The sequence below is a fragment of the Miniopterus natalensis genome, chromosome 18 (assembly GCF_054644295.1).
Source record: "Miniopterus natalensis isolate mMinNat1 chromosome 18, mMinNat1.hap1, whole genome shotgun sequence".
In the NCBI taxonomy this organism is placed as follows: Eukaryota; Metazoa; Chordata; class Mammalia; order Chiroptera; family Miniopteridae; genus Miniopterus; species Miniopterus natalensis.
The window spans coordinates 27,792,511-27,815,227 of record NC_142098.1 but is presented as its reverse complement, the minus strand read 5'-3'; the positions used below and the strand labels follow the sequence as shown (position 1 = coordinate 27,815,227).

At 50.2% G+C, this 22,717-nt stretch overlaps 2 protein-coding genes across 7 annotated transcripts; both read left to right on the top strand.

The window, feature by feature from the left end:
* The first annotated feature begins 1,941 nt into the window (after positions 1 to 1,941).
* Positions 1,942 to 3,750, top strand: THAP11 (THAP domain containing 11). The gene has a single exon (XM_016200735.2). The coding sequence runs from the start codon at positions 2,122 to 2,124 to the stop codon at positions 3,046 to 3,048; it is 927 nt and encodes a 308-aa protein (XP_016056221.2). The 5' UTR covers positions 1,942 to 2,121; the 3' UTR covers positions 3,049 to 3,750.
* Positions 3,751 to 6,146: 2,396 nt separating this feature from the next.
* NUTF2 (nuclear transport factor 2) lies at positions 6,147 to 22,025 on the top strand. Of its 6 annotated transcripts, none has more exons than XM_016200739.2 (5): positions 6,147 to 6,209; positions 16,910 to 17,037; positions 19,307 to 19,378; positions 19,458 to 19,556; positions 21,521 to 22,025. In XM_016200739.2, the coding sequence occupies exons 2-5, from the start codon at positions 16,939 to 16,941 to the stop codon at positions 21,632 to 21,634; spliced, it is 384 nt and encodes a 127-aa protein (XP_016056225.1). In that variant the 5' UTR covers positions 6,147 to 6,209; positions 16,910 to 16,938; the 3' UTR covers positions 21,635 to 22,025. The 6 variants fall into 6 exon arrangements, with proteins under 6 accessions (XP_016056225.1, XP_016056223.1, XP_016056224.1 ...); XM_016200737.2 differs by lacking the exon at positions 6,147 to 6,209 and adding an exon at positions 6,346 to 6,682; XM_016200738.2 differs by lacking the exon at positions 6,147 to 6,209 and adding an exon at positions 15,739 to 16,476.
* Positions 22,026 to 22,717: the final 692 nt, after the last annotated feature.

Sequence of the window (22,717 nt, the reverse complement as noted above, 5' to 3'; positions counted from 1 at the left end):
AGAGGATTAAGTGTAAATTAGAGGTGATTTTATGTACTAGAAGGTAGAGTTTTATCCAGCATAAACTTCAATGTTCTGTGCATAAGGAAATTATATCAATTTGCCCTCTCATCAATATTTTTTTAGCAAGGTAGGTATTGAGACAGGTAGGAGTAGAATCACATCAGTAACCGTATGACAATTAAAATACGTAACGTATACAATGAGCTTTTACTGAATTTTATCTCTACTGCACACATTTTATAAACATTTAATCATAACAAAGTGTGTATTCGTAATTTTTATCATTGTATAATGATTCACCCAAATGAATGTACATCTTTCACTATGGGCTACATATACCAGAAAAGGTATTTCTGAATTTGGAGGATTCTAGCTGTGGACATCAGCTGCATAGGCCAGGAGGGATGGAACATTCTCTTGTAATGGGTCTGTAAAACCCTCCCCCTCCATTGTCCTGTATTTCCCTACAACATTTTAAGTATGGATCCCTTTTATGATAAAGAACAACAAACTAATAATAATAATGTTAACTTGGAATATTATTTTCTTTTGCAAGCTTTTAAATGTCCAATCTATTTTGTTTTTATAGCAAACAATTATAAATAATATATACTAGGCTTTGATTTCATACCCATGATCTGTAATTGAGAGAGAAACAAATGAGGAGGCAAAGAAGAGCAAGAAATAGGACAAGGGAGGACTCAGCAAAGGAGGACTAGCTTGCAGGTAATACTCCTGGCCTCCTGCCTGGTTTTCCACAGCTTCTCTTGCCCTTTAGAACATTTTCTCCATAAAAGTCGAGGGAGGAGGGAAGTTTCTTGTTACAGTACAAATCCTACCCATCCTTTTCTTTAATACCCTTCAACAGCTCTCAGTCGCCTGCAGAATAAAATCCCAAATCTTTTAATATGGCCCAATTTGGTATCTTTCAGTGGCTTCTGCTACCCCGGCCGCCACCTTCCGAGGCTTTAAGATCTGATCTTAGCTCTTTCCTGCCTTATGGCCTGGTTCCCCGGGGCAAGAACTAGCTCCCCCCCCCCCCCCCCCCGAACTTTTCCACGTGTTTCTTTTTTCCTGGGCCTCCACTTCCCATTTTGTCCTCTGTCCAATTCATTCCCGTGGAGCATTTATTTCTGTGATTAGACATTTATTCGCGTGCATTCATCCCTCTAGGTAGTCGAGCCATGTCAGTCTGGTTCCTGCAAGGTTCCCAAGTCGGGCCCTCATCCCTCTAGGTAGTCGAGCCATGTCAGTCTGGTTCCTGCAAGGTTCCCAAGTCCCAGCCCTGTGCCCGGCACACAGTAGGCGCCTACTGGTCACTGTGTTTCGGTCAATTAGTGAGTCAATGCAAGAATCGGCTGAGTCGGGAGAGAATCTCCAACGAAAAGAAAAAGGAACCTAAGGTCTTTAAGGGTGCTGAGGCCCAGGTCTTCCTACCCTACTCCCGCAGGAATGCCGCCGCCTTCGCCTTCGGCAAGCAGCACCACCTCACCTGAATCCTGGGCCGCAGTAACTCCACCCTCCTTTAGGCGGCGCGCCACGCCGCAGCCGCCGAGTTCGGCACAAGGCATTGCGGGACTTGTAGTTTCTTTCCATGGGCATATGCTCAAGGCGCTTGCGCACCGGAGGAGCGCGCGCCGTCCTACCCTCAGCAGGATTTTGGGTCTTTTTAAAGAGAGGTCCAGGCGACAACGTTCCAGCCAAATACTCCTCTTTAGTCCACCCGGACTGAGCCAGGTTGGGAAAAGATCTGCTCTGCGTGGGCCGTGGCGGTTCCCTGGAAAGTAGCCGGAATAAACTTGTCCCCACTCCGGAAGTGAGAGGCCTCTGGCGCGGTGCATTGTGGGGGGCGTAGTCCTCCTTCCCAGGCGGTCCTTCGCGGCGTCCCCGGGGCCGACTCCCGAGCGCAGGCGGGCGGCCTGGCGGGCGGCGCGGCGCGGGCCGGTGAGAAGCGTATTCTGGGCACTGGGCGCCGGTCCAGCCGGCCGCGCCGGACGGCAGTAGTGGGAAGCCATCCAGGGCCTCGCGCGGCGCCGCCCGTCGAGGGGCGGGCGGCGGCAGACGACCGGGCCGTCGAAGAGTTCAGGAGGCCGGTGGGCCGGGCCGCGCGGCGCAGCCATGCCTGGCTTTACGTGCTGCGTGCCGGGCTGCTACAACAACTCGCATCGGGACAAGGCTCTGCATTTCTACACGTTTCCCAAGGACGCTGAGCTGCGGCGCCTCTGGCTCAAGAACGTTTCTCGTGCTGGCGTTAGTGGATGCTTCTCCACCTTCCAGCCCACCACGGGTCACCGTCTCTGCAGCGTCCACTTCCAGGGCGGCCGCAAAACCTACACGGTGCGTGTCCCCACCATCTTCCCGCTGCGCGGCGTTAACGAGCGCAAAGTAGCACGCAGACCCACGGGGGCTGCAGCCGCTCGACGCAGGCAGCAGCAGCAGCAGCAACAACAACAACAACAGCAGCAACAGCAGCAGCAGCAGCAGCCGCCGCCGCCGCCGCCGTCGTCGTCAGCCTCCACTGCCCAGACCCAGCTGCAGCCGAACCTGGTGTCTGCCTCTGCGGCTGTGCTCCTCACTCTTCAGGCAGCTGTCGACAGCAGCCAGGCTCCTGGATCCGTGCCGCCGGCACCCACTACTCCCACCGGAGAAGATGTGAAGCCCATCGATCTGACGGTGCAAGTGGAGTTCGCGGCCGCAGAGGGCGCAGCCGCCGCAGCTGCTGCGTCGGAGCTAGAGGCTGCCACCGCAGGGCTAGAGGCCGCTGAGTGTGCTATGGGCCCCCAGTTGGTGGTAGTGGGGGAAGAGGGCTTCCCTGATACTGGCTCCGACCATTCGTACTCGTTGTCGTCAGGCACCACGGAGGAGGAGCTCCTGCGCAAGCTGAACGAGCAGCGGGACATCCTGGCGCTGATGGAGGTGAAGATGAAAGAGATGAAGGGCAGCATTCGCCACCTGCGTCTCACCGAGGCCAAGCTGCGCGAAGAGCTCCGCGAGAAGGATCGGCTGCTGGCCATGTCTGTCATCCGCAAGAAGCACGGAATGTGAATGGGTCCCCTTGTGGCCTGTGGGACTGCCCGGCCCCTGCCAGCCTAGGAGGCCTGCAGGCCACCATTGCAAACTCCCCTATACTCCTGGGGCACTGGTTGACTGTACTGAGACTTAGGGCAGCTGGACTGTTGCTGGTGACCTGGCACCCTCTTGTTTCCTCCTGAAGTTTGGGACCTAGGACTCTGCACTGGTGATACCAGCAATTAGTGACTTCCTCTCCCCCCTCCCCTTCCCCCCCTCCCCGTTAATGTTGTGGGTTCTGGTTAAGCAGAGGCTTAGGAACCACTGAACTTGAAACTTACCCTTTAGGGATGCAGGTGGGATGCCCAAGAACTATGGGTTTGGGAAGACAACACCTTGAGGTTTGCCAGCAATCAGAAACAGCAATTCTGTGTGTAGTGATAAGGGAGCCAAGTGACATCAGTTCTCCTTTACATGCTTCCTTTCCCAGGTGCTGCCTGAGATTCTGATGGGGACTGGCAGATCTGTGCCTCTGCCTCCTAGGACCTCCCTCCCCAGGAGGCCATCTACAAGGAGATCTAGGTGACATGCTGATGGAGATCCAGCTTGCCAGGGACTTAGGTTTATCTTGTTATGTTTGCTACTGGTTACAAATTCTATTTTCTGTACAATTAGTCAGACTAAAGTTTTCACTGTGTTTGTTTGGCAAAATGAATTAAACAGAAGGTAAGGTTTTTATTTGGGTTTCGCCATTTTATTTTTATAAGGACACAGCTAAGTGGCCCTGAAACATGGGGAAATAGGCCTTGGCCTTAGGTCTAAAGGACCACGCTGACCCTGGGAGCAGAGATGGTCTCTCCATAAAGGAGACCTAAGCACCTGGACCCTGGCCTCTTAAGGTCCTCACAGATTACCTGGCTCAGCTCCTGCCAGTTTGGAAACTGCACCAAATGGTCCCAGTTTGTCCATCGGTTAGCAGCTTGTGTCCTTTCAACAGGGAGGAGCAACTGAGAACTAAACTGAATTGTGACAACCTACTTCTCTGAGGGTTTTGAATTCCTGAGTGTTCAGCTAGGGTTGAATTTTGCTCATAATTATATCCCTTAGGCCTGGTACAGTGTCTGATACACATGGGCATGTAATTACCCAAATCAATGAAGACCACAGTTAGCACCAGCCATGGCTCCTGCGGGCACAAGGACTCTTGTGTAAACACCTTTGGCCTTGGTACTCAGTATGAAGGAGCTGGATCTATAGAAGGCTTTAAGGAGTAGGAGTTGGAATTTGTCACCCCTTGACTCATTCTCTTTGCTGTTTTCATCTTTCTTAAGATTGGATATTATAGGGGTGAGATGATGTTTTTATCTATAGCTCCAAGTAATTTTGCTCAAATCCCATGGGGAGAAGTAAATGCCTTTAAAGCTAGCCCTGTTTACTATGGGTGTTGGGCACAAAAGGACAATTCTTGTGCTCCATAAAACATAATCTTTTACTTATGGAAAAAGTCGCTTGCCTGGAGACTTCCCTGTGGCTGCGAACTGAAAGGACTCTAAAATGTTCCTCAGTCTCTGCTCTTCTCCTTGGCACTGACTTGAGAAACAAGTCTTTGGTGGGGAGGGAGAGTGGGGCATAGGTTGTGCATGTGTCTGGTTGGGCCGTAACTCTGCATTTCTAGGCTTCTGGCTAGTCATGAGGTGGTGGAAGCACCATAGTGCCCTTCGACGTCAGCTGGAACTGAAGCCCTTTGCCTGCAGCAACTGGGCCAGTCTCTCATATGTCCCCACTCTCTTTCACTAGGAGTGAGGGCTTTCCCAGGCTCAGGCCATGCTCTTTAGTGTATCCTTTAGCTCCAGTTTGTTGAAGGGACTAAACACTGTTTCTGCATTGGCTCACATGAACTTCAGCAGCACTCCCAGTAAAGTGAGGGCCAGACTCTGGCCAGGACTTTGGTGTCTGGAGGTTTTGTGTACACAACTTATCCAGTGTTTTTGCTTCTTGTGGGGAGGACAGCTCAGAGCAAGGGAGGTCCCAGATGCACAAGCAGGACAGTGTAGAGTTCTCACTGGCTGAATAGTAAGAGAAGCATGAGGCAAAGTATTACAGACCTGGGATTTAATAAGCTTGGCTTGGTCTTAACCAGCCATCACTAGGAGGGTGGGGTGGGGTCTGTGAAGGTGCAAAATTCTTCTGGAAGAACAGGAGTACTGGGAGATCTCTGGCCTGAAGGGAAGGCATGGAGCTGTCAGAAGCCTTGTAGCTATTTCCCTTACTTGTGCCCCCACCCCCACCCCTGGGTTAGCTGTAGGACTTTTCCACCAACCCGCCTGACCTAGAGGCAGAATTTACTTCAATGTTTGCGTTACCCAGGAAACAACTAAAATAGGTGTTGAAAGGAAAGGGCAATTTGGTCATTTAAATCACGGGGAAACTTTGGGGTGAGCCAGTTCTCTTTTCTCATTAATAAAAATGAAACACTTAGCTGCCTCGCCTGTTGCAAAAAAACTTAGAATGTTTTGGAGACTGCAGTTGCACAAGTCTAAGAGAAATCTTGTCTGCAGCTGAGCCCCACTTGAGGAACATTTGAGTCTGCAACCCAAGGAAAGTCTCGCCTGCTCGAAAGCAGCTTTGGGCCGGAACAGCGATGGGCAGGGCGCAGGAGTGTTGGGACAGCAGAAGCTATGGGTTCCGCCCGGGGCTGGTCTTAAGCACCTCTCGGAGCACCGAACAGGAGGGTGGTTCCCGTGCGGAAACAGCTCAGGGGCCCAGGGAGGGGCGGCTGGGCCAGCCTGGGGTCAGGCTGGGATCCCACGGAGGCGGGGCCAACCCCAGATGGCTGTTCAGCTTGGGTGGGGCCGGACCAGCTGGGACCTGGCGACTACAGCTCTGACCCTTGCCTGGCGCCAACCTCTGGTGTTCCAGAGGCTTCCGCTAGACCACAATTCTCAGGGGCTCGCCCCGGCAGCCTCCCTCCCGGGCTTAGCCTCACCTCCCGCGCTGCGGGCCGTCTGGGCCTCGGCACACAGCACGCCGGGAACTGTAGTTTTCTCCTGGAGCACCTATGCCAGGAAGAAGCGCTGCGGGGACTGCGTTTCCCAGAGTGCAACAGGGTGGTGAGGGAAGGTAGGGGGGAAGGGACAGTCGGTCGCAGACCGCGCTGGGTTGCCGCCGCCGCTGCCGCCATCGTGCCAGCCCCTCGGGTGAGTGTCCGGGGTAGCGTGCCGGGGCGGGGGCTGGGACGCAAGAGCCGCTCTCCCGGCCGCCTGGAGCCTCCGCTGCGAGTCCCGGGGCGGCCCCTCCCCTCCTCCCTCCCCCCCTCCCGGCGGCCCGAAGCCGCGCGGGGCCCGGGCCATGTGTCGCGCGCGGCTCCGCCTCCCGCCGGTCCTCTGAGGCGGCGGCGGGGGGAAACAGCCAGCCAGGCGTTTATCCAGGCCGTAGAGTGCACATGGCGGCAGCTCCGGACTGCGCTAGGATCGGGCCTTTTTCTCTTGTCCAGACCATTCGGATGGGGCTCTCCGGGCCCCGCCCCGTCTGGCCTAACCCGGCCTGCCCGAGTCACGCAAGCTCTGCAGGCAGGCCAATGGGTCGACCCCAGCCCATCGTCCTGCTACCCGCCTGCGAAGGATCCGGGGATGGGCAAGCGTCCCCCGGCCCACTCCGGAGTCAGCACTGGGTAAGGGCGCCCGCCTGCCGCAGTCCGGGCTTAGGACTCTTATCCGGTTCCCGACCATAGTCTGGCTAGGATGTAGGATACCTGTCCACAAGCTCGCTGGGAGTCCACGAAGCCCCCCCCCCCTCCCCGCCCCAACTCTTTGGAACTCATCGGCAAGTTCTCCTGCATGGAGGGGAGGGTCAGGTAATCCGGAGCTGGAGGGTATTCCACGTGGGACTTCACCACCGACCAACCTTGAAGGATCTGGCCTGATGTGATGAGGCAGCTCCAGGCTGGATGGCTCAGCCTCCGCCCTTCTCTCTCTCAGTGACCAGTCCCCAGCTGTAGTGGGTTGGCCAGCGTGTTGGTGGAGGAAGGAAGCCAAGGAGGTGAGGTTGGATGTGTGAACTTCCAGCACAGTTTTTAGGCCACTTCAGCACAGCCTAATCCTCATACCTGTCCCTCCCAGAGTTATGTGCCCTCCTCCCACAGAGGAGGATGATTCCATAAAAATGGTGGTGATAAGGTGGGATTCAGTGGAGGGCAGAGTAGAATTCAGGCCTGAGATCCATGAACCCAGTGCCAAACAAGAGGCTGGACTGGAAGCAACATTGAGGGTGAAGCACATTTGGGCTGTGGGGCTCTTCTGAAGCCTGGGTAGCAGAACTAGAGCTGAAAACTGCAGAAAGTCAGGCTTCCCTCACTAGCTTGCTCACTTCCCAGCAGCTGGATTTAACTATGAACAGGCAGTAAGTTGGTTGTACCTTAGGAAGTTGCCCTTAATGATGGCTCCAGCGATCCCATTGAGTTCTGGGAGAAATGGGAGTATCTAGCCGTTGAGTTAGTCCTCTGACAGACTTTCTAAAGCCACTTCTGATTGAGTGATGATATAAGGGACCTGTCCAGAGAAGACCGTGGGATTTTGGAAAGACAGTTTGTCAGGCCTTCATTTCTCTGACCCAGTGTGGCTTCTGAGCCATGGCTCTTGCAGGGACTAAAAATGCAGCTAAACTTCTGCAGACTTGGCCTTAGTAGCAAGCAGGTCTCTTAGAAGAGTTGAGTTAGGCCCATGATGCAGAAAGCCTCCACCTCTGGACTTTTCTCCCCTCCTTGAGTATTTCCTCGAGTGATTTTATTTTGATCATTGAGCTTTAGCCTTGGAAGTTTCCTGCGTTGAATTGCTCTTTCTAATCATTCTCCCTGGTTAGGGAGGACAGGCAAGGGTTAGAGTTCTCTCTGAACTTGACCCTTCTAGTCCGCATCCCAGCACATGGAAGTCAGGTTTATTCAGCAGGCTCTGGAGAGGCTTGATTTGCCAGTGGAAGTGGACAACAAGGAGGGACTGCCCACCAGGCACACATAGAATCGGTGTGGTGGAATGTCTTAGTGCTAGAAGCAATTGTTTCACGACTCTCTAGATTGTATGGATTAGTTATTTCTAGGACATAGGTTTCAGGTGAGCTAGGCTTAAGGCTATGGATTAGTTTTGCACATTTCCAGGGCCCTGGGTAGCTTGATCACAAGGGTTTTCTGCAAGGTCAAAAAGATACTGTTCCTTCTCCAAGGTTACATGGGAATTGGAGGAATTTGGGTCCCTCCCTCTCATTCCAGTCCTGTTTGTTCCTTGTAACTTCCGTGTCTGGAGTCAGCACACCATTGCTAGGCATCCTGATCCCCCAGAAGCCCTTGATCTTTCTGGAACTTGGCAAGCCATCTTGGTCTCAGAGATAAGAGAAGAACCCTGAGGTTCTCCATAATCATTCTGCACCTTCTATTCTTGTTGGCTGATTTGGAAAGTGGGGCCTGGCACAGTGCAATTGGGATGTGGCTGTGTAAGCATGGGGCAGGGTGTGAGGATGACTGGATTCTCATGCAGCTCAAAACTAGGTTCCTTAGTGACATGGAGCCCACCTCTCCACCCTGAGCCATGTCTTGCTTTATTCTCTTGTCTTTATAGTTGGTGCATTGGGATGGGATGAATGATGTAAGAGATGGAAAATTCTCAAGTCTTAGAATTGGAAGTCACCTTATATGAAAAAATTCTAGGATTCCCTTACTGAGGCATTAGTATCTTTCTTGAAATTGTTTTTTTTTCCCTCCTTTCTCACCAATGGCCAATTTTATTCTGCAACCATTCTTTGGGCCCTTTCTGTTTGTCAGGCTCTGGGCTGAGGCTGGAGATAGAAAAATGAATCCTACGCAGTCCTGGTGCTGGGGAAGGGAGGTCATAGTAGTAGAGGAGACGGGTAATGTTGCTGTTAGGTGCTGAGGGTTAAGTTGAAGGGACCTACAGGGGCTCTTGGCCCTGCATAGAAGAGGGGGCTTCTGAATGATTAGAGCACCAAAGAAGAAAGGCTGTTGGTGAGCCCACTCCTTCAGTACATAGAGCAAGATGTACCTCCGAATGGTGGGCCCAGGAAGGTCTGGGGTCTCTTGAGCAAGGCTGTCACTACTTTAAATTGCTATGGCTGTTGAATCTAACTTCTGTCTTCTATAGCTTGCACTTCCTCCATCTCTCAGAGATCTCTGCTCGATATTCTCCCAGTGCCTGGGAGTTTCACCAGCATTTTGTGGTGTGTGCCCTTCCTATTATTCCCTGCCTGGAATCTGGGTTTGTGGTTTCTGTCCCTTCCAACTGAGACCTTCTCAGGTCACTTTTATTAAGGTGGTACCTATCAGGACATCTTCCCAGAGTGAGACACAGAGGCATCCTCCCCAGAATGAAAGAGAACAGTCCTTTCAGAGAGAGAGGGGTGGGTCCAAAAAGCTTTCCACAGGATGGACATTGAAATGAAAGTTGGGCAGGATTTCTGTGGGCTGGGGTTGAGCTGAACCTCTTTATCGGCTTTTTTTTTTTTCCCTTAATATTTTCTGGTGGGCCATTTGAGGATGTTTGTGTATTTCAAATTGAATTTAAATTGGCTACCCCTTCCCCAGCATTGAGATTCTGTGACTCTCTCGCTTTGACTGTATGTGGCAGGAATCCTTGACTCCCTCCTTGAGGGAGTTGGCAGCGTGTGGGTTATCCCTGGAATGACTTCCAGGCCTGTGTGATATTCTGGTCAGCACCCTGATCATCAGGTCTGGGTGACACCTTCCCTCTTCTCATCCTATCAGCTGGAATGTGTCTTCCTGGAAAGAATTCTTTGTTCGGGTCTGGCTATGACTAGGGAATTGTCGCAGTGGCCAGGGAAAAGGGACGCAAGAGCACCAGGGGAAGCTCTGCTCACCAGCCCCAGGCCTCCCATTGCTGGCTGACAGAGAACTTCCTGTGACTGCCCTGGGCCTTATACTTTATTTGTTGCTGCTACCTGCTCTGTGCCAACTCCCTAAGCTCCAGGCTGGAGAGGGGGCTACCTAGAGAACCTCCTTCAGGAGAAGGATGTTTCCAAGGTGCCTAGGAATTGAAGGCTGTTTGCCTCAGTAAACTGGGGAAATTCTGGAGTGTTTCTTCCTTAAAGCCCCAGATAGGCCACCAGAGATACTGGGTCTCACCATTGGCAGAAACTCCTGCCCCCTGGAAGGATGTCTGTGTATAGAGACATTGGTTCCACTTGCAGAGGTAGTTTTAGGCCGAGAAGAATGCAAGTTCTCACTTGTTCCTGTGGTATAGACCTGCTTTGACCAGCTAAGCAAGCATTCAGAGGCTTTCTGTCCTTAGGGGCGTGGAGCTTGCTTATTTCAGGGGAGAAAAGACCTGGGCTCTGTTCCTCAGCACCTCATTTTGCCACCTATATGCTTTTTGCTCTTTGACATTGGCTCTCAGCTGTTCCAGTACAGGCAGATTTGTGGACATTTTAATGCTGGCTATGCCAGTGGCCTTGTGTAGCCTTGAATTTTTTTCTTAACCTCTTGGTTTCTTCATCTACAGAGCAATAATAATCATACCAGCTCTACAGGCTTGTGAAGCTCAAACAATGAAACACATAACTGTTTGGCTAACAGGAGGCATTCCGTCTACCACTCTTGGGACTCCATGTCCATCCTTTTATTACCCTGCTCATATCAGTCATAGAGCGTCACAGTGGTAGTGGCCAGGCATGGTGGTGGCAGACAGTGAGGGTGGTCACTTAAGGGCTTCAGGCTGCACTGGGAGAGCCAAGTCTATGTGTACCTAACCAGCAAGTTCATAGATGGAAGCTGGCTAAGACAGGGGCCCTAGAGATTTCTGAGCCGCCTGAGAAATTGGGGGTACTCAGGGACTGAGTAAGTGCAGAGCAGAGACCAGAATGCAGGTCTCAGAATTCAGCTTCTGGGTTAGCCAGGGCAGCCTGAAGGAGCCCACCCTCTAGGCAGAAGAGGAAAAGGCCATCAGGATGCTACGGGCATCTAGACCTCAGGGGTCTGCCCTTAAAAGGGTTCAGTCCTGGCCAGCTATTCGGGCATCAGACCCTGGCTAATTTCTCTCTAGACTTCAGGCAGGGAAGTGGTGACGAGGCAGTTGCTGGTCCTAGGTTGAGGATTCTTCTTAGCTCTCGAAGTAATGTTCACCTAGGACCTGACAGTGACTTTTTTTTTTTTAATACGTTTTAATTTGAGAGAGAGAGGGAGAGAGAGAAGCATTGATGAGAGAAACACCAGTGAGAGGCTGCCTCCTCCACGCCCCTCACTGGGGATTGAGCCCTCAACCTGGGCATGTGCCCTGACCAGGAATTGAACCCAAGACCTCTCGGGGCATGAGACCATGCTCAACCAGCTGAGTCACACTAGCCAGGACCTGACAATGACTCTTTACAGCTGAGTCCTGCTTTATACCCTCAGTTGATTACTCCTAATATCCCCATGCTTACTGATGAGGAGACACTATGAGAGAGAGGAGGAGGAGCAGGCAAGAGTCCAGGCCTTTGAGCATGGGGTTGTATGCCTCCTGTCTAGTCACAGCTGTCCCTCAGGTGACTGACCAGGAACTTGGGAGTGAGAAGAGGAAGTTAGGGCCAAGCCCCACTTGCCACACGCCTCAGGCAGGCAGATGGCTGAGTGGTTGACAAAGGGTTGTTTCCTGACAACTTGGACAGAAGATGTAGGTGGAGGGGAAGTGGGTCACTTGGCCACTTAAATTGAGCAGGGTTTGTCTAGAACTCCTCCTCCAGAGAGGAAGGGTTGACCTCAGCCCTGCCTCCTACACATTCATGGACTTAAATAGTTATTGAGGGTCGAGCCAGGCACCATGGGAACAGGGATGCCCTGGTTGGGGATACAGACCATAAACAAATACAGATGGGGCAAAAGTAGTTCTATGGTTTGTGAGTATGTGGGACACAGTTTATTATTGTATTATTATTGGTTACTATTTTCCGTGCAAACAACTGTAAATCTACTTTTGCTCCACCCTGTATATAAGTGTGACAATCTCATTCAGTGACAAGTTCTAAGAAGATAATACAGGGTGATGAAATGAGTACCAGAGCACCTATTTTAGACCGAGTGGTCAGGGAAGGTGTCTATAAAGAAGTGACATTTGAGTTGACACACAGGTGACAAGGAGCCAGGCACATGAAGATTTAGGGAGGAAGAAGAGTGATCCAGGTAGAAGGATCAACAGTTACAAAGCCCTAGGGTGAGAACAGGCTCAGCATGTTCGAGAAACAAGAAAATGCCAAGTGGCTATAAAGGGTGGGGTTGGGGGTTGGGAAAGTCGGTGGCAGGAGACAAGGTTGGAGAACTGGGAGGGCAGGTCACCCAAGGCCTTAGAGACAGGATAAGTGATTCAGGCTTTGTCAGTGGAGAATGGGAAGGGAAATCTTTAGAGGGCCATAGGACAAGATACACAGCACCCCTCACCATGAGATCAGGGGGGCAGTTTGTTTCTGAAGAATAGGCACCCTGCAGTGTCTTTCTGTCTGGTGGCAGTACACTTCATTTCCCCTCTCCCCCTAAAATGCAAGCCTATGCTCTGGGCCCTAAAGGTATAAGCCGCGGTTGGCTGTCAGTCCCACTTGTTGAAGGAGTCCTACCCAGCCTGTGTGCTTCAGACCTGTTTGGCAGAAAGTAGGTGGGAGGATCTCGATTTCAAGGACCCCACTATGAGCTCAGCACATCTGACATTCTTTGCAGGCCTCGGTGATGGGCCTTCAGACATCTGAGCATCTTTCTGTGTATCAGTCTGAAGTTAGTGATGTCCTCTTTCCCATCACTCTCCTGCCCCTGGTTCAGCTAGGCCAGGGTCTCTCTGCTTTGCTGAGATGGTAGAACAGGTTTATGACTTTGAAGGTTTGGGAAAACTGACATCATCCCCCATGAAAACACCTATTGTTTAGTGTGGAAATCTCCCTGATGCCTTTGTTTGGAGGCAGAAGTCCTGGTTCAGGCCTGTTTTCCCCCTGAATGAGAAAGCCAAGGTCAGAGATCAGGGCTTCAGTCCTATGTGCTATTCATTTTTATCTTCAGACCAATTGTGGCTGGGAGTCCTGGCTCTGGAGTCCACTGGTTCCATCCAGTTCTACCATCTATAAGGTTAGTGACCTTGAGCAAGCTGAAGTTAGCTAATCTCACTGAGCCTCATTTTGCTCATCTCTAACATGGGTGCTGACTCAGAGTGTTAGGGATAAATGCATGTAAAGCCCTAAGCATATTTCTATACCTAATACCCATTTAGTGAAAATGAGATGTTATCAGCTGGACACAGCTATTTCAAGTTTCGTCCCTGGAAACTGACCCAGAATTTGATAATAGAAATGGAATTTTTTGTTGCCTAAAGGGATCGCCTGGGCCAGTGGTTTTAATCTGGGGTCTATGACTGAACATCAGGGAGTGTAAACAACCTGAAATTATTCACAAGGCTGAGGCATCCTGCTGCTGTGCAAATTTATTGGGAGAGTGCCTTTGAGACATTCTTAGAGGGTCTTTGCACCCACGGAGACCTAAGGGTCAGTGAAGACTGATGCTCAGTGGGCGAGAGGTCATCGAGGTCATTTCTGGTCCTTGAGGAGCCTGGCCTCAGTCAGCCTGTGGACTTTTTGGGTGAAGCAGGAGATGGAGTGGTCAGCAGCCCTCTTGGAAGAGCTGTAGGAGAAGCCATCGTGAAGGTCAGTCCCCAATCTGATGTGAGGCTTCCTCTGAGCCTTGACATTTTGTTTCTTTCCAGGCTGTTCTTTCTACAATAACTATTAGAAACAAGGTTAGGGCTTGCTGACCATCCTGGGGAATAACCCCTCAGCCTGGCCCAGACCCCTTCCCACTGTTGCATGGGGATAAGAGGGGGCTCTGCACCCAGCTTCCTTTTCTGGACTTAGGAATGCTGCCTCCCGGCCTTGAATTGAAAACTTGGTGGAAGATTTAGGATCAGAAACTATATAAGTCCTGTAGTTTGCTGGGCCATGCTCTGTGGTGGAAGATTGGGGGTGTCGCAAGAACCCTCACAGCCCAGAGCTACAGTATTTAGGTGGAGTGGACCTTGAGTATGTTGATATGGGTTTGCCCATGGAGTTGGAGTTCAGCATTTGAGTCTGGGAAGGAGTCTTCCCTAAATATGTGGGAATCTGAACAGTGACTTGAAGGAAGAACAGGGACTGACCAGGCAGTGAGGGGAGGGAAGACAACACGATGGGCAAGCACTTGGTGAGCTCTGGTGTATTTGTGTAGAGCTGGATTGAGGTGGGAAAGAATGGCTGGAGAGTCAGGGACCTGTATGGATGGCCACCTGTGGAGTTTGGGGGTTTGGCCTTTAACCCAAAGGCGAGGGTGGTGCTATAGGGGAGGCACATGGCCAGCTTTGTGGTTTAGAGCTCAGGGATACAAAGGTAGCAGAAAGAAACCACTGGCCTCAACCAGAGGACCCAGTGTCATCACTGATGTACTGAATGAACTTGGAGCAAGACTCCACACATCGCTGAACCTGTTTTCCCACCTGTTAAGCGGGTTGACAGTGGACTCTGACCACATGGCTATTGTGATCATTACATGAAAACAAATCAAGGTCAAGCAGACCTCCAGCATTGGTATTGGCTTCAGGAACCCTGCTTGGCACTGTAAAAGCAAAGGCCTTGATCCACATAGTTCCAAAGGTTTCTTCTCCCACTTTCTGGAAGACCCTGAGCTGTCCTTTTCCTCAGGAGAGGTCCCTCTGTCCTGTCTTGCCCCACCAGACCAAAGAGCTCTTCCGTCCCTTTATCTCTCCACCCTCTTCACTCTATCACTACTTCTGCCAAGTAGTTTTTGTATTACCAAGTTGTCACGTCATTAAGAACAATATTGAAAAAGGAAAAAACACCCACACGCTTCCTTTGCACTTGTCTTTGGATCGGCTGCTAACCTTAGTTCCTCTTACCCTCCATCTCCTGCTTCCCAGTTTCTTGCCCTTATCTCTTTTCCTTCCCCCAGATACTTGCTTATGCTGTTTCTTCTGATTAGCATACTCATTCTCCAAGGTCTTACCTGAGGGTTGTCCAGCCTTGCTGAGGGCAGGAGAGATGGCCCTCATCCATTCCTTCAGCTATCCCCCTGCCCCAGAGCTCTCAGGGACTGGGCAAGGCATCTTGTGGGTAAGATACAGTGGGGTCAGGCTGCAGTGAGTGAGCTAAGCATAGTGAATACTAGGGTAGAAGGGGCAGAGATATGAGGGGCTGTGCCCTGCCTCAAGTAATCCAAGTTTATGTGTGGGTACCCCTTAGAAATGTGACCCAGACAACACAGCTGAGACTAGCTATTGGCCCTGTGCCTTTCCCACTTGTTGATTTGTTTCTTGGCAGAGTGTGAACTGGGACATACCTTGTGTTCCTGTGTAACAGGCGTGGCCCGGTATAAGTTCTCTCCCCTGCTTATTTTAGACTTTCCTGGACATTTCTTAGTCATCCCAGCACTGAGCTGCTATTTTTAGCGCTACCACCTCCTAGGGGACCTAAAATAAAGCTGGCTCAGCTTCCTGGCCCTTCATTGGCTGGAGTGTTGGTCACCAGAGTGTTGGCTAGATTGAAGATAAGCTACTGTCCCCCTACACTATCCCTCCCCACTGGCTCCTTTGGCCTTGAGTGAGGTCAAAGGGACTAGCACTTACCATGTTGAGCTGAGGGCTTGGCCAGGTTCGCTTAGCAAGGCTTCACAACCACTGGGTTCCATCTGCATTTTAAGGAGGAGGAGGCGCCTGAGGCCTTAGGAAAGGTAGTGACTTGCATCAACTCCTGCCACTGTTAATGATTGTCTGCCAAGGTTGAACCCACCTTCTCACTGCTTTGGTTCAGAGTCCTGTTATCAGGAGAGGGGGGCTGGGCTCCTCCAAAGCGAGACAACTGCGGAACAACACATGGGTCTACTGTCATAGGATACTGCAGTGAGATGTGGACTTCCTTACTCTGGGGGGCCTAACAAAACCAGAGTGAATCTCTCATTTAACACCCTTGAGGTTGTGGTGTCTATAGCTAGGAGTGCACTTCCCTTTTGCCTCAGAAATTAGAGAGGGTCAGCCATTCCCAACAGAGGGAGTGCTAAGGGATAGGAGATTTGAGGTGATGAAATGTTTTCCCCTCATAGCCTCCATTTCCCCTCCCCACATCCCTCATCTATTACTTTGTGATCCTCTGAACTTGTACTAGCTCTGAAGTGGGTAGAGGTCACCCCCATCAATGAAGAAATGTCCCAGAAAGGGCTAGGCATTACCTGGCCTCAAATATGTAAACTGCTCCCTTAAGACTAAGGGGAATCATTTGCTGTTTTTGTGGCAAATGGGGCCTAGAAGAGACTCCCCATCTTCCTCCATCTGCCAGTAAAGCGCTGGGGCAGTGTTGAGGCACTGAGGTCTGAGTTTCAGCAGGACGAGGGAGCCTGAGTACTGTACCGGAAGACACTTTGCACACAGACATCAGTAGTTGCTGGCCTGCAAGGTGGGTAGAATAGCAATAACTCTTGCTTTGCAGGTTGTTGAGAGGATTAAATGAAAAGCTTTTAGGAGTGCTTAGCTCCTCCTTAAAGGTCCATCCCCTCATTGGGCACTGAAGGACCTGCTCTGACCTTCCTTTGTCCTAGCTCCACCCTTAGTACCCATCCTGTGTGCTCCATGACCCTGGCACCTCTCTGTTTCATCAACCAGAGCTCCTTAAAAGAGGAGCTGAGTCTGGTCCACCTCTCAGCTCCCTCCACTGGCCTGTATTGGGAGAAATCTCCTACCAGTTCCCTGGGGTCTCTCCATTTTCCCTATGTGAATAGACCTCAGCAAAGGAGGCCAGGGAGGGGTGGAGGTCAGTGAAGAGACAGCAGTTGACTACATCCTGGTCTGGCAGTACCAATGCTTCCCTCCCTGTCTTGCTGGTCTTGCAGGTCTCAACAAGGCTGGGTGACGCTCCAGAATGGGAGACAAGCCAATTTGGGAGCAGATTGGATCCAGCTTCATTCAGCATTACTACCAGTTATTTGATAATGACAGAACCCAACTAGGCGCAATTTACGTAAGTCTCCAGCTCTAGGACCTGAATGAGACACCAGGGGATTAGTTCCGGTGTTGGGCCGCTTCATCCAGTTCTCTAGTTCTGGCAGCCCTCACTAGATTTGGCTGCACCCTTCTATCTGAGCTGCCCATGGGATAGGGGGCCTGAGGTCTGGTCCAACTTCCTGGTTTACACATTCCCTTCTGTCATGTTCCACAAGAGTAGGGATTCTGGTACCCTGGGCAGGGTGTTCTGGACTGGCCATCCATGGTTCTGGAAGTGCCAGTGTTCTAGATCAGGTGGCAGCAGGCAGAGGCTAGGGCTCACGGCGTTCTCTGGAGGCAGCAGCCATGAGCATCATCAGTGCAAAGCTTAGCTCTCCTGGAGGCCCCAGATCTGGCTTCCTTTTGGAGGCCAAAAGCCCCTGAATGCTCCTGGGAAACAAATGGGGTTAGCCCAGAGAGACTAGTATGTCCTTTGAGAAACCCTTCTGTGCAGGCATTGTTCGGTGCTATTTTAGTGGTGTTCATATATACCAAGAGCTACTTGTATTTGACTCTCCCCAAGACTTGGTCAAAGAAACATGATTGATCAGACCATGCCTAGCTGGTCTGCCCAGGTTAAGAGTGATAGTAGTCATCCAGCATAGCTTCAGAGCCTGACTGGACTGTGGCAAACTCCTCTGTGTCTCCCTCCAAAAAGTCAGGGTTCATTCAGATGTTTTGGGGAAAAGAAAGGGGTCTTACCAGTGGAGGGCCAAATCTAGTGCAAGTATTATTTGATTGTCATTATCATAGATCAAGAATTTAAATTAAAAACTTGAACTGGTTTGACTGTGGGATCCTGCCACTTTTGCCTTGTTGCGTCTTTATGTGTGGGTATTTAATTATTTATTTAAGTAATCTTTATTGATTTTAGAGAGAGAGGAGAAAGGGGAGAGAAAGAGAAACATTGATTTGTTGTTCTACTTATTTATGCACTCATTGGTTGATTCTTGAATGTGCTTTGACCAGAGATGGAACTCGCAACCTTGACATATCGGGACGACACTCTAACTAAATGAGCTACCTGGTCAGGACACCTTGTTGCTTCTTAACATCAGTTAAAGTAGGCCTGCCCAGCCGACGTGGCTCAGCACTTGAGCATCAACCTATGATCCAGGAGATCAAGGTTCGATTCCCGGTCAGAGCACATGCCCGGGTTGTGGGCTTGATCCCGGGGCGGGGGGGGGGGGGGGGTGTGCAGAAGGCAGCCAATCAGTGACTCTCTCATCATTGACGTTTCTATCTCCCTCTCCCCTCCCCTCTGAAATCAATAAAGATATATTAATTAAAAAAAAAAAAAATTAAAGCCCCCCTGACCCAGAGAAGAGTTAGCAAAGTTCTAAAAGAACACTTTATGTATGTCATTTCATATAATCCACAGCACATATCCCCTTTGAATATCAGGAAACTGAGATTCAGAAAAATAACTAACTTGCTTAATGTCATAGCCAGTAAGTAGCAGAGGCCCTTTTGAGTTCTGCCCCTGAGAGCTGTGGCAGAGAAGATCTGGAAGGGAGAGGTGAAGCTAGTGGGTTGCCTTTGGAGGTCTTGTCAGCTTCCATCTCTCCCTGACCCTTTGGGAGCCCCATAGAAAGACCTCAGTGGAACACAACCTAGGCTCTAAATAACTTGGAATGTAGAATGTTTCCAAGTTATTTCTGATGACTTCTGGGACTGGTGCAGATTGACCACACAGCAGGATCGCTTTTGGCTGAGCCTTGGCCACATGGCCAGCCTGGAGCTCCTGCATATCGGGGGTCATATGACTTCTTGAATAAAAACTTCAAAACAGACTTATTTAATAAGTTTATATTTTGTTAGTTTTTATTTCCTTAAATTTTTTATTTATTGATTGATTATTTTAGAGAGAGAGAAGGGAGAGAGAGATATCAATTTGTTATTCCACTTATTTATGCATTCATTGGTTGATTCTTCTATGTGCCCTTCCCGGGAATCGAACCAGTGACCCTTTGGTGCATGGCATGACACTCAACCAACCGAGTCACACTGGCCAGGGCCTATATTTTGTTAGTTTTTAGAGCCTGAACTCTGGGACAACAGGGTATAATTAAAGAAGTTGTTAACAGTGTAAAGTTTGGAAGCTGCCCTCAGTTCCCTTCTTTACAGACAGGGAAGCTGAGGCGTGGACTCATTCCCTAAGAAAGATTATTTTTAGGGGTCTTTTCAGGCCCTCAGAGATACTTTTGGTGCTCTGAGACCCTGACCTGAGGTTTTCTGGTTTTCAGATTGACGCTTCATGCCTTACGTGGGAAGGACAACAATTCCAGGGGAAAGCTGCCATTGTGGAGAAGTTGTCTGTAAGTAAGGGCCAGGGTAAGACTGCAGGCATCTGCTTCCCTGCTGGCCGCAACTCACCACCCACTCTTTCTCTTTCAGAGCCTTCCGTTCCAGAAAATCCAGCACAGCATCACGGCGCAGGACCATCAGCCCACGCCAGATAGCTGCATCATCAGCATGGTTGTGGGCCAGCTTAAGGTAATAGTGCTGCTAGGGAGAAGCGGGCAGACAGAGAAGAGCCTCGCGCCCCTGCTTTCCTGTTATGTGACCCGCTTATCAAGGGACACCCAGACAAGTGATTATCTAAAGCTGTGTAGTTCATTCAATACAATAGCAACCAGCCACATGTGGTAATTTTTTTATTTATTTAAAGATTTTTTATTGATTTTTAGAGGAAAGGAGAGAGAGAGAGAAAAACATCAATGTGAGAGCAAAACATAAGTCGGCTGCTTCCTGCACACCCCCTACCGGGGATTGAGCCCGCAACCTGGGCATGTACCCTGTCTGGGAATCAAACAAGCAACCTTTTGTTACATGAGAGGGCACCCAACCAACTGAGCCACGCCAGCCAGGGCCACATGTGGTAATTTTAAAAATTACATTTATTAAAATGAAATAAAATGTAGTTACACTAGCCATATTTCAAGTACACAGTCACTTGTGGCTGCCTATTGGACAGCACAGACATAGAACATTCCTGTTATTGCAGAAAGTTCTAGGGCTTTAGAACTTTCTAGTGGTTTAGAAGTTTCACTGGTTTAGAGCCTTTTTGGAAAAGGGACAAAAGGTATAGGAACGGGATGGGGCTGCAGTGCCAAGCCACTGGGCCTTCATACTACCCCAACGTGGAGGTTCACCTTTTGTAGGCAATTGACCCTGGACAGGCCAGCTGGGTGCTGAGTAGCAGTCCCCTACTGGAGTCCACGCTGCTACTCCCTGAGCTACTGAGCATAGCAGATTTCTGGAACTCCTGCTTCTCCCTGTATTTTCCCCTTCTTCTCAAGACCTGTCATCTACAAAGTTTTCCTGTGGCCCCTCAGCACCCCCTCCCCCCAAACTCTCCCAGAATCTCCTACCTATTGTGCTTTAGCAGACTGAAGCCAGATTCTTTGTTTCTAAAAAGCCTTTCCTTCCCAAAGCAGAACAAATTGGCTGCCCCTTGACAAGGTCCCAGCCTCCTGGAACTGTGTCATGATGGGGCTCAGAATAAAAGGCCCTATCCCTAGGCTAGGCAGGACTTTCTGAGTCTAATACAAAGGTTGAAAGAGGGACCCCCAAGGCTCAGCAGTGGACTCAGAGGGACCTGACTTCTAGCCTGGACTTTCCTATTAGTTTCTCCTGCCTGTCCAAGATGCCCTGCCCAGAGGCTATGCTCAAATGGCCCCTTGGGAGTGAGGTGTTCTCTCCAGAGGGATCAGTGCCCACTTTCCCAGGCTGGGCTCAGTAAGCAGTGCCCTTTCCCACATGGCTTCAGCTTCTTTCTCCTGTTTCTGTCTAACTCCGAGCCCTCAAAAGACTGATTTGCCTCTTTGCTGATAATAATTCCTAGAAAAACCAGTGATGTTAGAGACAACACTGATTAGCTGGGCTGCTACCTCACTCTGGTCTTTCGCAGTTTGGCTGGAGGTCTTTTGCTTTTCTGTTTTCATGGATCACTGATGGCGATGCTTTATGTTTTTCCCCTGTAGAGCTGTGATCACAGTTGTGAACTCAGTTTTAAACCTTTTCTCATAGATTTGGCCACAGTATTAGCAGTTGGTTCTGATTGGATTAACTAGTGTAAGAGTGTTTAGTTTTTAGATACTGTAAGTTATGAGGTGAGCACCGCAGAAGTCTTTCAAATTGATCACTTGTGCCCAGAGGCACGGGCTTAGAGACAGGTAGGTTCTCTGCTCTTTTGCTGTAGCTAACTGGTAAATTGTTCTGCAGTATAAGTGCAAATAGCAGTATGAACTGCCATCTATAGGCCCCTATGTGCCCAGTGCAGTGTTTCATACATTAAATCAATTCACATTCACAAGTATTCCTTGGCTCTGCTGGGATCTGAGTTCAAGACAGTAGGACCTGATCCCAGAGTTGGCATTCTTTGCTCTGTTACCCTACCACTGAACTCCCTTCCTGTTCCCTGGCCCCCTTACTGAATCATTTTTCTCTCTTTACAGGCTGATGAAGACCCCATCATGGGGTTCCACCAGATGTTTCTATTAAAGAACATCAACGATGCCTGGGTTTGCACCAATGACATGTTCAGGCTTGCCCTGCACAACTTCGGCTGACCTCCTCCCAGCCAGGCACTCATGCTGTTTCCTCCTCCCTCCTCTTCCCAATACTATTCGCACTCCTCCAGATGCTCCAAATATCATACACAAATGAGCAGGGCTGAAGTGGGAGTGGGCGCAGTGCACTGCTGCTGCCTAGGTATTGTGCATGATGTTTGGACACTAGACTAGTTACATCTGACAGGAGAAGTTTGTGTTGTACCAGCGCATGCCTTGGAAAGACTTAAGTAATGCAAAAGGTTTTCTTTTTTTTTTTTTAATCTACTGACAAGTTGCTCTAGTAACCCAAAGAAGTGAAGGAGAAAGCAGCTGCCTCACCGCCCAGATATTGATTTGTTCAGATGTTTCAATGCCTCATGATACAATAAAACCACAAAAATTTTCTTAACAGTTTAAATTGTTTTAATTAGTTTAATAGTTGGCTGGGCATCAATAACTACCCTGCCCCATTGGCTCTCTCATGTCTCACCCTCCCACCTCTACCCCAACTCAGCAATACCTATTGCAAGGAGAAAACTGCTGAAGCAGCACTCCCAGCTAGCTTCTCTCAGAAGCCCTATAGGGCAGAGTGTTGCCCTCCTCAGCCCCTCTGGTCTTGGGAAAGTGAGCTGCAGATAGGGAGAGCTCATGTCTGTCCTGAAGCTTCCCTTGCACTGAAGCCTCTGCAGTCAGTTCTGACACCTCCTGTGACCTCTACACGGGGCAGGGGCAGGGGCAGGGCTCTAGTAACAGGACAGGTGACCCATAATCCCACTGAACATGGAGAGGTCTTGGCAAAAACGGCCCATTTCTTCAGGCCCTCTGAGCAAGTTTGAGGGAGAGGGGCCTGTTTTATCCCCAGAAGGGTTAGGATCATATCCTGGTTGCCCCACAAACCGCAAGCCAAGAAGAGGGCAGTTCAGATCCTGTACCATCTGCTTTAGATAACACGGCTCAAAAGCAAGTGCCCAGAACAGCCAGCCTCCAATGAGCACAGATCCAGGCCTGGTTGGTTGGAGTATAGACTCAGAGCTATGAAATCTGAGTTTGAGGGATTTGTGCTCTAGGATTTCTCACCCCTCAGACCCCTCTGCAAAGCAC